At 41.2% G+C, this 15025-nt stretch overlaps 1 protein-coding gene and 1 long non-coding RNA gene across 16 annotated transcripts in view; one reads left to right on the forward strand and one right to left on the reverse strand.

Annotated features, from left to right (window-relative positions):
- The window catches only part of PKP4 (plakophilin 4), a 96466-nt gene that overhangs the window by 34617 nt on the left and 46824 nt on the right, over positions 1 to 15025 (forward strand). For all 15 annotated transcript variants that reach the window (XM_083705172.1, XM_083705181.1, XM_083705183.1 and 12 more), the window contains exon 3: positions 8134 to 8246. In XM_083705172.1, coding sequence (XP_083561298.1) covers positions 8134 to 8246 — 113 coding nt within the window. The remainder of the gene's footprint in view (positions 1 to 8133; positions 8247 to 15025) is intronic.
- On the reverse strand, positions 724 to 13310 carry LOC310833330. The gene is made up of 5 exons (XR_014558639.1): positions 12658 to 13310; positions 12178 to 12257; positions 7267 to 7371; positions 2196 to 2326; positions 724 to 893 (listed from the first exon to the last, which is right to left on the reverse strand). It is a non-coding gene; the product is annotated as an uncharacterized lncRNA (long non-coding RNA).

The raw sequence follows: 15025 nt of genomic DNA on the forward strand, positions 1-15025 counted from the left end.
GCCCTACACAACTACCTCTTCGTAAAAAATAATTTGTAAATCAAACTTAACTTCATTACACCAATGTCAGTGTACAGTGGTACCTCAGGTTACATATGCTTCAGGTTACAGACTCCGCTAACCCAGAAATAGTGCTTCAGGTTAAGAACTTTGCTTCAGGATGAGAACAGAAATTGTGCTCCGGCGGCACGGCAGCAACAGGAGGCCCCATTAGCTAAAGTGGTGCTTCAGGTTAAGAACAGTTTCAGGTTAAGAATGGACCTCCGGAACGAATTAAGTACTTAACCCGAGGTACCACTGTATTAATATTAACACTCTACTATTAATGTATTGATTTGCTTTTGGTTATGCTTGCTATAATTAATGAAAAATAGCTCAATATTGATTGGAGTGCTTGATATAAAGTTCTATAGAATTCTGAATAATTAAAAAAAAAACTTTTGCATTATGGCCACCATAATGTGTAAACATGGTCCATGTTTGGTGGGTGTCAACAGCTGGGTCACGGTTTGCTTTGCTTGCTTTGCTTACTTTGCTTATTTTGCTTAGCTCCATTGAAAGCACTCTTTTGATTAGGGAGCAGTGATATAGAATACCCTGGCACTGGCTGTTTCCCAAGCAAGAGATCCTTTTTGTTTTGGTGCCTCGAGACAGAAATTTCATAGTGTTGTGATGGTGTATATTGGCGTTGTATATTAACAACTACAGCTAGGAGAAAAGTAGTATATCGAACACTCAGTTATTTAAATATTGATCCAGGTAACTGCTCTGAACAAAATGGCACTTGTAGCCATTCCACTGTTTCAGTAGGAGAGATGAGAAGCAGGGCTCATTCCATCAGCTTTGCCGAAAGACCAGCTCCATAAGGCACCTCCATTCCCTGAACTGTCACCCTTAAGAAAAAGGGGTAGGAATAGGTCAATATATATATGTGAACTATCCCTGGGTAAAGTGACTTTTCTTCTTTAAGTTCTCAACATTCTTAACCTAGCTCAAGGTTGTCATCTGAACTAGCCAGATGTTTAACTGATAATCAATCTCAGTCCGTCCATCATTTGAAAAATAGGACTTCGGGGCCATCTTGCCCCAAAATGGCAACTAAACATTCTGTTTTGGCAACTGCAACCTTGGTTTAAGGAGCCATTTGGCGCCTAGCTTATATATCAGATTTTCTAACACTGAAACCAGGGCTTCATCGTTAAGCTGTCTCCAGACTAATCATGATAGCAGCATGGCAGTAAAAAAGGACTGGGGAGGAGGAAAATGGCTGCAAGCTCATCTCCTAGGGCCTTCATGTTAACACTAAGCCAAAGTTTGGCTTAGCGTGATGTGCAAAGAACACCATAGTTTTGTAAAACTATTTCAACAAACAATAGTTATAATGAGCCATGGTTTGTCTTCGTTAGCGTGTCAAAACAAGCAGTGATTAATTTGAACAAAAGAACAATTGGCAAACTCTGGTAATCCTACCAATTCTAATCCCATGGAATGTGCCCTTGAAGATGTACAAACTGTTTTTAATTTATATAAAGAATCAATCAAATAAACTTTGTTAGAGAGCCCTTGGTTCCCTCCCCCATAATAAAACTGATGACTGTCCCTGGGAAATTAAATATTCAGAAAATACTGTACTTTTCCGTGTGTAAGACTAGGTTTTTTTTTACTCTAAAATAATGTTAAAAAATGGGGGTTGTCTTATACACTGAGGTCATCTTCCCCCATTTTCATAAATTTGAGTCCCCCAAAATAGGCATCGTGTTATACATTGGGGGGGGGGGCGTGTTATACACGGAAAAATACGGTATGTTAATAAAAGGATCTGGCAAACCTGCTTAGAGGAATCTGCAGAAAGTTGCCCCTGCCCTTTGTCAGTCTCAGTTAAAAGGAAATAATTCCGAACTATTATAGAAGTTTCCATCTGTTGGTAAGAGAGACGAATACTCAGTCTATTGATATTTGGAATCATATGAATTAGATTAGCCCCCTTCAAAATTGTAACAAAGATCAGATTCTAAGTGTAATTGTACAGGTCAGAAGAACAATGGAAGGGTATTTTTTAAGACATTGCAGGCTTCCTAGATCAATCTGAGTACTTGGTTATTTCCTCTTGGAGTATAGCAGGATGAGCAAAAAAGAAGAGGCTATCGATCCTGAATTTATTTCCTATGTGAAACCATTTGACTTATTTTGCTTACCAGAAACTTGGCTTATAAATATTTATACTGCCCATCTGTGAGGTTTTAGGATACTGTCTCTCTCAGCTTTTAAAGTATCCAAGTGTAGTTGTGGGAAAGGCTGTTCTCATTTCTGCAGATATTCAGAAATACTGTAGACAAAATACTTTAAAATTAACAAATAATGGGCAAAAATAAACTGTTAGGGAAAAATACTTCAAGAATTTATTGCTTTCCCTTAAATCAATAAACCACCAAGTTAATAAGATTTTAAGCAAGTACTATTGTATATTGAGAAAGCATACAAAGACCAGATATTTTGTTGTTTGGGGATTTTAATGTGTAAGGATAATGAATGAATGAATGAATGAGTAACCACAAGCCGTTTAGTACAAATGGTGTAAATTTCTTAGGGTAGATTTGTGAATAAATAACTGGTGAATTCTGCATTTCATTACATATAACAGGAGTGGGAAACCTCAACCCTGGGGTCTGAATGTGACCCTCCAGTCCACTGTGTCTGGCCCTTGTGACTCTCTACAGGACACAACTCTTGCTGATCCTGCTCTGTGCCCTCCTTGAGTACTTTTCATGAGTAGAATGTGCCTTTGGACCATGATGATACCTCTTATTTGCCTGGATGGAGACACAGGTGCGAATAGAAACCTATAGGCATCTGTTACATCACTTAGATGGATTTTTTAAAAAGCCAATTTTGTATATTTCTCCAACAACGGGAGTGGAGTCGACTACATTCTTGTTTTGTTCAGCATTGTTTCTGAGGTAAAAAATTTAAGGGTCAAGTTCCTAGTGACCATCTTTCACAGAGGTGCGGACTTGGGCTTCAGATTGATGTCACTTGGACCATCATGTGCGCGCAATGTGAGATGACGTCATGCGTGCGCTACTTGCCTGCCGCCACCCATTGCTTTGCCTCTACTTGCTCTCTGACACTGCCACAGAGACTGGGCTGGGGCCTCTATTGGAGCCCGCTGTGGCCGTGGATGTGTCCTGTGGAGCTGGTGCTTATGTTGCACCATGTGATGTCACACATGTGACAAGTTGGGTCATCTGGCTGGGCACCCACTGTGGAAATTTTGTGGGTGCTGAGAGACACCCGCTCCCCCCCCCCCGACCGAGATGGTGCCCATTATCTTTCACTAGGATGCACAAGGAGCAGCAACAGGTGAGCTCCCATTGCTGTATCCCAGCTCCTGCCAACCTAGCAGTTCGAAAGCATGCCAGTGCAAGTTAATAAATAGGTACTGCTGCAGTAGGAAGGTAAATGGCGTTTCCTCTGGCTTCTGTCACAGTGTCTTGCTGCTTCAGTAGCAGTTTAGTCATGGTGGCCACATGACCCAGAAAACTGTCTGTGGACAAACTCCGGCTCCCTCATCCTGAAAAGCAAGATGAGCGCCCCACCCCATAGTCAAATTCTACTGGACCTAACCGTCCAGGAGTCCTTTACCTTTTACCTTTATATTGAGGAAAGCTATACTGCATGGATATCGTCAGTGCAAGGTGATGGGTTTAAGAGATGACTTTATAAATAATGGCCCATTTAGCCTGGCATATTAAACCATACTTAAAACAACCTGTGATTTAGTGTGAATGAGCAGCATGCTGGTGCGCACTTCTCAAAAGTTTGCACTTCACTCCTTCCCTGTTCCTGCTGCATCGGGGAGGAACTAGACTAGGGAGATTCTGGTTTGTCATTATGTACAAACTTGGGCTTATGGCTTGTTTTTTGGTTTCTGCTTGTGGCTTGTATGGAGAAAAACAAAGCATGAGCCCAGGTTTGCATAAAATAACATCCTGCGTGACGTGGGAGAAGTGAGACATGGTCTTTTGAGCAGTGTGCACCAACACACGAAGGGGGGTTGGGGGGGTTGTGTGGACAAAAGGCTCATGTATATCCAGACTTAATAAATTTGAGATCATCTGAACAACAGCATACTGGTTACTTGCAGAAAGAGGTGCATCATACTCTTGAATGATATGAGCTTGACCTGTAAATATTTATGCCAACATACTGTAGCAAGCAACATTGAGTATAATTATTGTAAGTGTACATTAGTGAAAGGGCTTTTAAAACTCATTTAACTCTAATTTGCTTGTTATCCTAATTATTCCTAGGGTTCTGATTAGTTAGGGATGTTTTAGTGTGGGATGTCTTTACTGCTGCTTTCAAATTCATGAGAGCTGAGTTATGTTCCTATCCTGTTGTCTTATAGGTAAGTTGCTTTGATCACTTTCTCCTCCATTAATATGCAACTTTCCTTAGTAGACGAGCCACATTTTTGAACAGAGATCTTGAATTCAAGTAGCATCTCATCTCAGAAGTTTTAAAGATGTTTTACTAGTACTGGAACTGCTACCGATTACTTATATGCAACCCAGTGACAACTTCTTTTAAGGATGAGGAATTGAGGCAGAAGCTGATAGAATCACTTTTGATTTGCACAGGCTAATAGAGGCCAATCTGTTCTCTCCGTGTTGTGCACATTCTTATAATCAAATTTTCTGCCATAGTGATAGATGTGAGCTTGTGCATGCCTATCTGGTGTACAGTGTGCCACAGACACATTAGAATATCAGTGGTACAGCAGTGAGGATAGCATTGCCATGAACACTGAAACAAATACTGGCTTTCAGGCTTCATGAAGTGATAAACACTGCTGTCCTTCCAGCTGGTGCAAATATTAGTTCTGTAAGTAAAGGTAAATTAAGTGTGCTGTAGATTTAGCAATCTTGTTTCGAATTCACAGCTCCTGAAAGACCAAGCTAAGCAATATATAGGGGAAACGAAACATTGGCTTCCTGCATTTTAAATGTAGATGCTAGAAAGTTGTGCAGATACCCCTTAAGTATGTATTTTTTATTTATTTATTTATTTTTCAGTTTTAAATTTAACAATAATAATCTTTACCTTTACCTTTAATCTTCCTTTAGATTTGTATCCTTCATTTCGACTTCCCTCCACTCCTTCTCTGGTTACATAGAGAAACCATTTAATTAAACTGCACCTCCCCCCTTGACATCCTTTTTTTATTATAATTCTATCTACTCCCCCCCCCAAAAAAAAAACCACATTTTAACTGCTTGGTTTTATATTAATCCTGCTAATGCGTGATGATTTGGGCAATTTTGGGGGGAGGGAGCTCTAAAACTTCTTTTTGTGATTTTGCAAAATAAAACTCTCAGCAGGTTTGGCCAAAAAAAGCTCAACAACTCTTGAATACATGGCTACTGTATTTTAGAGACCAGGGGCTTATGCAAAGTCTTCAAGTAATCATCATTTTAATGGCTGACATTCTAACATCCATTAAATTTATTTTATGGATGGCTGTTACATGATGTATAATGGATGTTTGTTTGTTCTGAAGTATGACCTTGTCTATAAATGCCAGTAAAAAGATTTAAACCCTTCAACACAAATGATATACTCAACACCATTTTATTGTGCGTGTACGAAGCTTATTAGAGGATTAATTGGAACTATTAACATTCATTTTCCTTCTGATGGAAGTTTGCAGCCAGATAACTTTACTGTCGTATGCTAATAACACTGAACTTTGTGAATCTGTCAATTTTCTAAAAAGATAAGAGATGGAGATATTTCATCTGGGCTCCTTTTAGATGCCTGGTAGAAATGTTTAGAAACCAAAATATTCCTGGAAGCCAACAAAAAATTTCTAGGTGTTTGGGCAATTAGATGTCTTGAATTTTTCTAGCCTTGGGGGCTATTTCTTGTGGAAGAATAGGGGGTGGGGAGTATTTTACCATTGGATCAAAGAATAATTGTCTGTTCTGTTTGTGTCAAGCAAATAACATATGTAGCTGCATGAACTCTTTTGGTTCAACGCACTTTGCTCTAACACAAGGCCAAACAGATCTCATTCTCATAATAATCACCACACCTTTAGGTTGCCCAGGTCTGTGAAGGCTGTTGGGAATTAACCAGCTGTGAAGAGTAAAATTGACTGTCATATTGACTTTTCTAAACTTGGGTGGCTTTTACAGCCTCCTTCTTACACCTCTCCTCAACTTTTGAAATAAAATGATGTGGTTTAAGCTTAATAAACAACCGAGGAGCAAGTGAACTAATAAGCAGATTTATCCTAGAAATCAGAACAGAAACGTGACTGGACTAAAAAGGCAGACGAAAGGACATTCTAACCAATACTGACTTGGCACAGATATTGAATTGCCAGATGGACTTCGCTTTCAAATGTTGATCCTCAGCTGGCATAGACTGTTGGCAACATGCATCCAAGTTGGCCAGTCCAAACAAGACACATACCTCTATCAGGAAAACTTAGGTATAGGCTTTTTAAATACATGGTAATCGATAGCAGAAGGCAAACTGGGGCAACAGCACTCACCTGACCTCCAGTCAGTTGCGTCACTGCTGCTTACCACTGCAAAAACATTGTGATGACCTCCCCTTCTACCTCCCGGTAAGCAGCAACAGTGAAAGGATGGGAGGTGAAGTGAGCACTTCTGCCACACTTCTGAGGATTGTATTACAGTCCACGTGTGACAGAAGAGCTACCTCTACAACTAGCCTGGGAAACCTGTGGGCCTTAGATGTTGCTGGAATACATACAACTTCCTTAATCCCTGACCTTTGGCCAAGCTGGCTAGGGCTGATGGGAACTGGAGCCCAACATTATCTAGATGACTGCAGGTTAGCACTCCTGCTCCAGAATTTGTTCAAAGTTGTAATTAAAAGGTGATTTGTAGAAAGGGTTCAGTACTGAATGTGATCCAGGGAAGGAAGTTCCATTAGCCATGTTGGCCAGGGGAACATCTGATGGAACTCAAAGCGAAACACATGGCGGCAGGGCAGGGGCTATAGAAGAATGGACTCAGAACCTGCTTGGCCATGTGCAAGTTTTCTAATAATTAAGTAACTGCCCTGCAATTTTTTGGGAATCTTCTGCTTTTGATTATGGCCTTTGTTTCCACACTACTCCTATAAAATTTAAAGAGCAAACACCCAAAGCGACAAAACATTTGCGAATGGAGTTCAGTATTATATGAAGAGTTGTTTTTTTAAAAAAATTGCAATGTCTTTTTCTAATATTACCTCAAAATAGATTTGTAGCAGTAGGAACTGGTGGTGTAATTTTATGGGACAAAAATGTATAGTTGCACAGTTTTCGGTTGCATTGAGGTATGTTCTTGATAGCATCTAGGGTAAAGAAAACCCCAAAACATCCTAATTCATTTATTGAGCTCCACAAGAGGGGGGGGGAGAGAAAAAGAGGTAGTTGAATGGCATATGGTAACTGCATTTGCAAACATTGATTCCTGAGATGGATGGATGATGGAAGTCTTCTCATCTTGGGAAACAGGAATGAGCAGCTGATGTACGTATAAGGAGAATGCTTTTTCCAAAACCTCTACCGTTGACACCATTCAGCAGCCCATGACTTGGCCTGCACAGAGGTGAACAAGTGAAAGCTATTCAGCCCTTGCTTATCATTTCAAAGTATGACCCTTATTTAAGGAACTAGTTGCCAACTTGGCCTGTGAACCTTTTGCACAGAGGCTGCCATATTTCTTCCCTTGTAAAACACCTCACTCCAGTGATTATGGTGGTGAATCATAAACTGCTTTCAAGCCATAAAAACTTGATATGTGTACCTTGGCACATTCAGCTGTATGCTAAAGTGACATTAATCCTACTAGGCCATATTTTTCGGTAACTAAGCACCCTCAGGCTAACTTTTGAGGAGCCTTTAAGGGGTGGTAAGCAAGTCCTTGCTCATGGGTGTGTACTGATTTTTCAGATGACATAATAGGAAAAGGGGTTTTGTTTCTTATTTTTAGTTCACTTTAATTCCTTTATTTGCTTTGAGATGTGTGGACCAATATATTTCTTTTATCCTACCCACAGCACATACATATATATATATTATTTTAAAATTCTTTTTTTTCTTTTTAATTACAGGAGCTCCAGTTTCAAAGGCTCACCAGAGAGCTTGAGGTGGAAAGGCAGATTGTTGCCAGTCAGTTAGAAAGATGCAGGCTTGGAGCAGAATCACCGAGCATTGCAAGCACAAGGTACACATCCCAGAGTCTTTTATTTCCAAACTCCCATTTATGTACTTATAACAAACATTTATTTCATCGCACTTTGTGTAATTTCAGATTCTGAATGTGTGAGCATCATATTTGTCACTGATGTTACAGTTATTTTTGCGAATGGCTACTTGAGATTCTTGGATTTTATCAGTGCTTTCCCCCCCCCCTTAAAAATGTTTAGGGGTACTCTCATTTTCCTATTCATATTGAAATACTGCCCCTCAATGAGGCCAAACTTAGATTCACAAAATGTTCAGGGGTATGCGTCCCGTCCCCCCAGAAAAAGAGCACAGGATTTTATACTGTAGGACTTTTGGTTGCTTGATTATCCTCCAGATGGTCAACCCAACAAACAATGAATGTATGCCTTCCTGGGTGGCTGCAGTTAACCATTTATGGAGAAGTAACTTTCCGCTGTGTGCAGGTTCCCGTTTAGTAAGCTGATCATCAGAATCCTTTTATGTGTGAGAATTTTACCATTCTTCTCCTTCCCTAGATTTCTGATTTATAGGATCAGATACATTAGTAAAATACCTTTTGACACTTTTCTGGGTGTCCCTTGGTGAAAAGGACTGTGGTACTGGTGCTGTGTTTACACCACAACAACCTTGCTGTCATCTCACCCCTTTCCCTCCTGGTAAGCACCCTGTCCCACTAACTGTCTTCCTCTGCTTTTCTCCTGCCATCTCCTTTGGAGTAAGGACTCCCAAACTGCAGGCAGCATCCCAGCATGAGCAAGAGACTTATGAAGTAGAACACTCCTACCTCAATGGCTCCCTGCCATTTCATTTATGTGATTATAGCTTTATGTGGGCTGCTGAAAAAGAAATGAAAAGGAAGAAAGAGGCAGGAGAGCCTTGCTTGATAGGCTCTGGAGGTTCTCGTGAAATCTCGCAGGACCATCGGAGATCTCACAGGAACCTCCCAGAACCTGGTAAGCAGGCGCAAGGGCTTAAAAGATCTTTCCACATAGAGTTTTTCCAGCACGAAAATAGCTTTTAGGCCCTCCATCTTGCTTGCTGGGCTCTGTGATGTCACATGAGTTTTTGCAAGATCTAGGATGGCAGGGGCAGTTCTAGTTCCGGAAGTTGTTCTGATTTTGCATGATTTTGCCTTTTGAAGTGATCTTAAGCATTTGCACGTGATCTTGCCTTTGCAAATGATCTTTGCAAGAGATCTTGTGACCTTATGGATCATCAAAAAGCCAATTTAAGAGTGGTTTGGGAAACACAGCCAGATCGGCAGGGTACAAATAGAAGAAGAAGAAGAAGAAGAAGAAGAAGAAGAAGAAGAAGAAGAAGAAGAAGAACAGTGGTGCCCCGCAAGACGAAGGCCTCGCAAGACGAAAAACCCGCTAGACGGAAGGGTTTTCCGTTTTGGAGGCGCTTCGCAAAACGAATTTCCCTATGGGCTTGCTTTGCAAGAAGAAAGCCCATAGGGAAATCTCCGGGGACCTCTTTTAAATGCTAGCGGTGGGGAGCAAAGCCTTTCCCCCCCCCCTCCGGCCTTCAGAAGAGGTCCAGGAAGGCCGGCGGGGGCCGAAAGGCTTTGCTCCCCACTGCCAGCATTTTAAAAGCAGTCCGGGATAGCAGGGAAGCGCTTCCCGCTATCCCGGATGGCTTTTGAAGGCAGGCGGCCGGGGGGGGGGGCAAAGACTTTCGCCCCCCACCGGCCTTCAGAAGAGGTCCTGGACCTCTTCTGAAGGCGGGCGGGGGGCAAAAGTCTTTGCTCCCCCCTGCCTGCCTTCCGGGAGAGCGGAGAAACGCAGCGCTGCGTTTCTCCGCTCTCCCGGGAAGGCAGGCAGGGGGGACAAAGACTTTTGCCCCCCGCCCGCCTTCAGAAGAGGTCGGGGGACAGACTGTCCCCGGACCTGGTCTGAAGGCGGTTTCCATAGGAACGCATTAATTGATTTTTAATGCATTCCTATGGGAAACTGTGCTTCGCAAGACGAAAAACTCGCAAGACGAAAAGACTTGTGGAACGAATTAATTTCGTCTTGCGAGGCACCACTGTATTGTTGTTGTTATTATTATTATTACAAAATGTGTGGCAAATGTGTGAAAAAAATAGAGCTAGTTCTCAAAAGCAGTTCTGGATTGCTTAATGAATGGATGATACAGTATTTTGAAGATGTGCCGGTTCCTTTTCATCCTTGGAAAGAATAAATTCCAATGCATGGAAGGTCAATACTGGGTAGCTTAGACAAAGAGAAGGTTTCAGTGGACGTGCTGCCCCTTCTTTGGTGTAGCTGCTTCTGCTTCAGAGAGGTCCTGCTGGCATTGGTGTTATCTTTCAGGTGTCTTATTTTGCCTTCGCTACTTGCTTTATTCTGTTGTGTTAAGATCCTTAAAACTGGTATGTTGGCTTTTTGTTTTTTAATGTGAGCCACCTTGAGCAACATATTTGAGAAGACCAGATAAAAATACGTAGGTAAAATAAAAAAAAATTAAATAATCAATTATAGAACCATACCTGGAAGTGCTGGATGGTAATTTCTGCCTGGAGGTCATAGAATCATAGAGTTGGAAGGAGCTCTGAGGATCATCTAGTCCACCCCGTTTGCAATGCATGAATATGCAGCTGTCTCATACCAGCATCAAACCTGCAACCTTGGCTTTATCAGCACTAACCAAGCTATCCAAATGCACCTCTACCTTCAGTTGGCCAAAACATGCTTCACACCATCACAAGATTACTGCTGTAATCAAGTCAGAGAGACAAGTCCACAACAAAGTTTTGTGGAGGTTGTTCTGTATAAACTGGAGGGGGGGCAGGGGAGGCACAGCAAAATAGGACCTCAAATAGTCAGAACACAACACTACACTGAAGCTAAAATAGATGGAACAAACAAAAACAACTTGGCTTTTCATGAGTTAGAACGTATTTATTGCTTTCTTGGTGTTTTCCATGTATTCCTGTTGTTCCTATCTGGGATTAGCTTGATAACGCTTGCATTTTAGCTATAATGCAATATTACACTTTATACCTATCAACATTTGCAACAAACAAGTGATACTGATTATTCTTGTTTAATAGGTGGCTGTCCAGATAATTAAGGTAATAGAGGCTTAGGAAAAATCATTAGCAGGAAAATTAAATCAATTTTTCATGCATGTATTTTATGTAACCTGTCAAAAATTCAGAAGCAGCTATTTTTCTAGCCAAGCACCTAGCTGCTCACCTAGTGGCAAGATTTCCATAATCACTGGAAAGAGTGGCACAATGTAGAGGAGTTTAAAGAATAAATGAAGGGCTGAAATGTTCAGGTTTAGGTTTGATAACTGAGTGGCTGGCATAGAATGAAAATAGCCCAATGTGCACAAGTCCCTGCCCACTACGTATTCCTTTCACTACACCTGTGATCTCTTTGAGTTTTCAATCAATGAAGTTACTAAGTGTGCAAGAGATTGAAAAGCATCTTAGAATGATGTCCACACAAACAGGACAGATGATAACTATGCATATACAACACCATATTTTGTTCAGTTGTATTGCATGTGAAATTAGTGGAGATAATGGTGACATTTGGATAATCACTTTGGTGCTTAATAAGCAGAGAAATGAATGAGCCTTTTGCCTACACATGCAGTCCCTTCATCCCTCCTTTTCTGTGAGCTGCAGTTGTAACAATATGTTTCTAATTGTTGCAGTTTCCTGCTTCATACAAACTGGGAAACTATGGTTACCAGCTCCAGAATAAGCCAGGATGTCAAATCATGTTCTAAATTTGATTTGATATTAAACCAACTTCAATTAATGGCTTCATATCCTAGCTTGCTCCAGAGCAGATAATTATAGTTTCCTGGTTCAGACAAAAGGCTTCCTGGTTTAATTGCAATTTACATGAATGGTCTGTTGGAATGGGCAAAACACTTGTTTATATCTAGACTTATTAAGCCTAAATAATCACCTGAACTGGGTCACTGTCCATTAATTTTTGTCTCCTTGTTAGCATATTTCATGTCTTCTACACCATTTGACGGCATTAATCTGTAAGAGCGTTTGAAAAATCACATGTCGATTTGTGAATATTTTCCTTTAATACAGTAAGTAATGGAAGGAACGGACCGGAGGGAAACCGTTAAGTGAGATGTATCTTGGAAATTTGTCAGCAGCAATTTGGCTCTAAATCTTGTTGGTCAACATTTTCTCCAGGATGAGTGCTTGCTAGGCTGTATACATCTTAATATATTTTTCTAGCTCTGGCGCATCTTTTGGATTGGGGGGGGGGACTCGCTACCACATAGTTTGAGATATATATTTGGAGGAAGATGAATAAATAACACGAAGGGTTCTTTTACAATTTCAAATGCATACTGTGGATTGGACAGTTCATTAAATGTTCTCATCCCCACCAAATCAGTCCTAAACACTTAGAGCGGTTACATACAAAAAGAAACAGCCTGTCTTGGTTAGAAGCGTATCCGGGGGCCTTCTGGGCCAGATGTCTCCGGAAGCTGGAATCTGCTGGAGCAAATGCCTCCTTAGTTACAATTTGAAGCTAAACACAGCATCACAATGCAATCAAACGGCACGTCTCATAAACTATCCTGTAGGAGGTACTACTTCACACTGGTGTAGTGAATGGTGACCAAGATGTATAACTTTAAAAGAGGATTGGACAGATGGAGGATAAGGCTATGTGATTTCCAGCATACTGTCCGAGGCAGTATGCTGGAAATCACAAGTGCGGGAGCGTTCTATTGCACTGATTTCCTACAAATTGTGCTACACGCTCTTGGCAAACTGCTTAACTGATTGGATATTCACAACTCCTATTCTGTTTGGTAGGCCTCGCTCTCAATGATGTATATAATTTTTAAAAAAATTAAAATTGTGTACCACCCTTCATCCAAAACACACAAACATTTTAATTACTCCTATGGAACCTATGTTTAAGACATTCAGTGGTATGCTTGAAATCAAAAGCAGATTTGATGCACAACTATCAGGGAACTCATTCTTTGTTACATTGCCTTTTAAATATGTTCAAATGACAGTTAGTTTTCTGGGTGTGAGTAGATGATGTACAGCAGCCTTCCCCAACCTCCCATCATCCCTGACCAAGATGGGTGCAACTGATGGAGGTTGTAGCAACATCTGATTGAGGAAGGCTGCTCTAAATAGTATCATACAGTGGTAGAAACAACATTTGAGATCGGCTGTGTATAAAGGTAATTAGGTAACACAACAGGTTGCAGTGAAGAACCAGAGAATCCATATTCTTCTTTGCCAGCTAGCATTAAACATCACTTCTGAAATGTCTCAACTTATGGCTCAGACATTTGACTCATTCTTCCATTACAGTCACTCGAGCCTCTAATTCTCCCCCAGTGAATTCAGCAAGTGCTGGCAAGGAAGCAATAGCAGTGTCCAAAGGCACCCTTTGCACCTCATCAGCCACAGGTCTAAATAATTAGGGAGTGTGAGATTGCAGCAATAGTTTTTAAACTCCTATTGTAGCCCTCTTTCAGTCACTAAACATGATTTTATTTGTAATGCATTTCTAAAATAGATAAAGTCAGGCTTCCTCAAACTCAGCCCTCCAGATGGTTTTGGCCTACAACTCCCATGATCCTTAGCTAACAGCACCAATGGCCAGGGATGATGGGAACTGTAGTCTCAAAACATCTGGGGGGGCTGAGTTTGAGGAAGCCTGGATATAGTCATAAGAGCTTTGGTTATACCTTTGCTCAGTTTCTGATGCACTCCCCCCCCCACCCCCCGTGCATCTCTCAAATGTTGAATTTGGCAACTAAGCAGGTGTCCAGGCATCTGCATACAAAAGGCCAGGTCCTCTGAGGCTCTTCTTGCTAGGACACTTCACAGCTCGCATCCCCTTCCCCTGGCTTTCACTCTGCTATGGTATGGAGGAGTCAAGAAACAGTAGGCATTTTGCCTTCTTTGAACCTCAGCAGAAGCAAGAGACCCTATTGCGCCTTTTACATGTGCCAGAGGAAAAGGGATGTGCAGCAAGTCCTGGGTACCAAGCAAATTTCTGTGGACTATTGCTTTTCCTGAGTTGCTTCATATTTTATAAATGTGAATCCTATATGAGTCTTATATAAATTAATAATATTTCAGCAGCTGTATTTGAACTTCAGCTCCTGAAAGTTATTGTACTTTAACTCTTGAAAATAGTGACCATAGCTATTTGCTGCTGTATGCATCAGGCATACAAAATATGTACAAAGCAGGTGGCCAGGGACTGTTCTTGTTAATCAGTGCTTATGTTGCATATACACATACTAGGAGTGGAAGAGTCTGAACATAGCAAACTTTTGACTAAAGGCTAGACTTTTGCTTAAAGCCTGAATGCTACCTGTGCTGCAACCTCTGGGGCTGATAAATAGTAGGCTCGCTTCCAAACACCCTGTTACAGCCAGGTTTGAGCATGATGATTGCTCTTCTTATCACCCAGTTACCCTTTCCTTGAAACTAATATCCAGTGTCGTTCTGTATGTGGATGTTCAATTTTGAGTCCTTTGGGCTAATGGCCACCTTCCACAAAATGTCTCCAATTCCCCCTTTACAGCTGCCTATGGTCTGTTGCATGCATCAACAAAGGACCGCTCACTCAAAAATAGTGGGGTCTGGAAAAACCCTAGTGTTCCCACCCCCCCACTATTCTCTTCCACCTCTGAGTGTTCCTCAGAGAAGCCCCTTTTGACCTTTCTTGGACGATGTCATGCTTTATTGGATTCCATCAAGCCCAATGTAGCCGTTTCACTTCCCTTTTCTGTATCTTGTGATTTAAT

The sequence above is a fragment of the Podarcis gaigeae genome (assembly GCF_964106915.1).
Source record: "Podarcis gaigeae genome assembly, chromosome: 1".
In the NCBI taxonomy this organism is placed as follows: Eukaryota; Metazoa; Chordata; class Lepidosauria; order Squamata; family Lacertidae; genus Podarcis; species Podarcis gaigeae.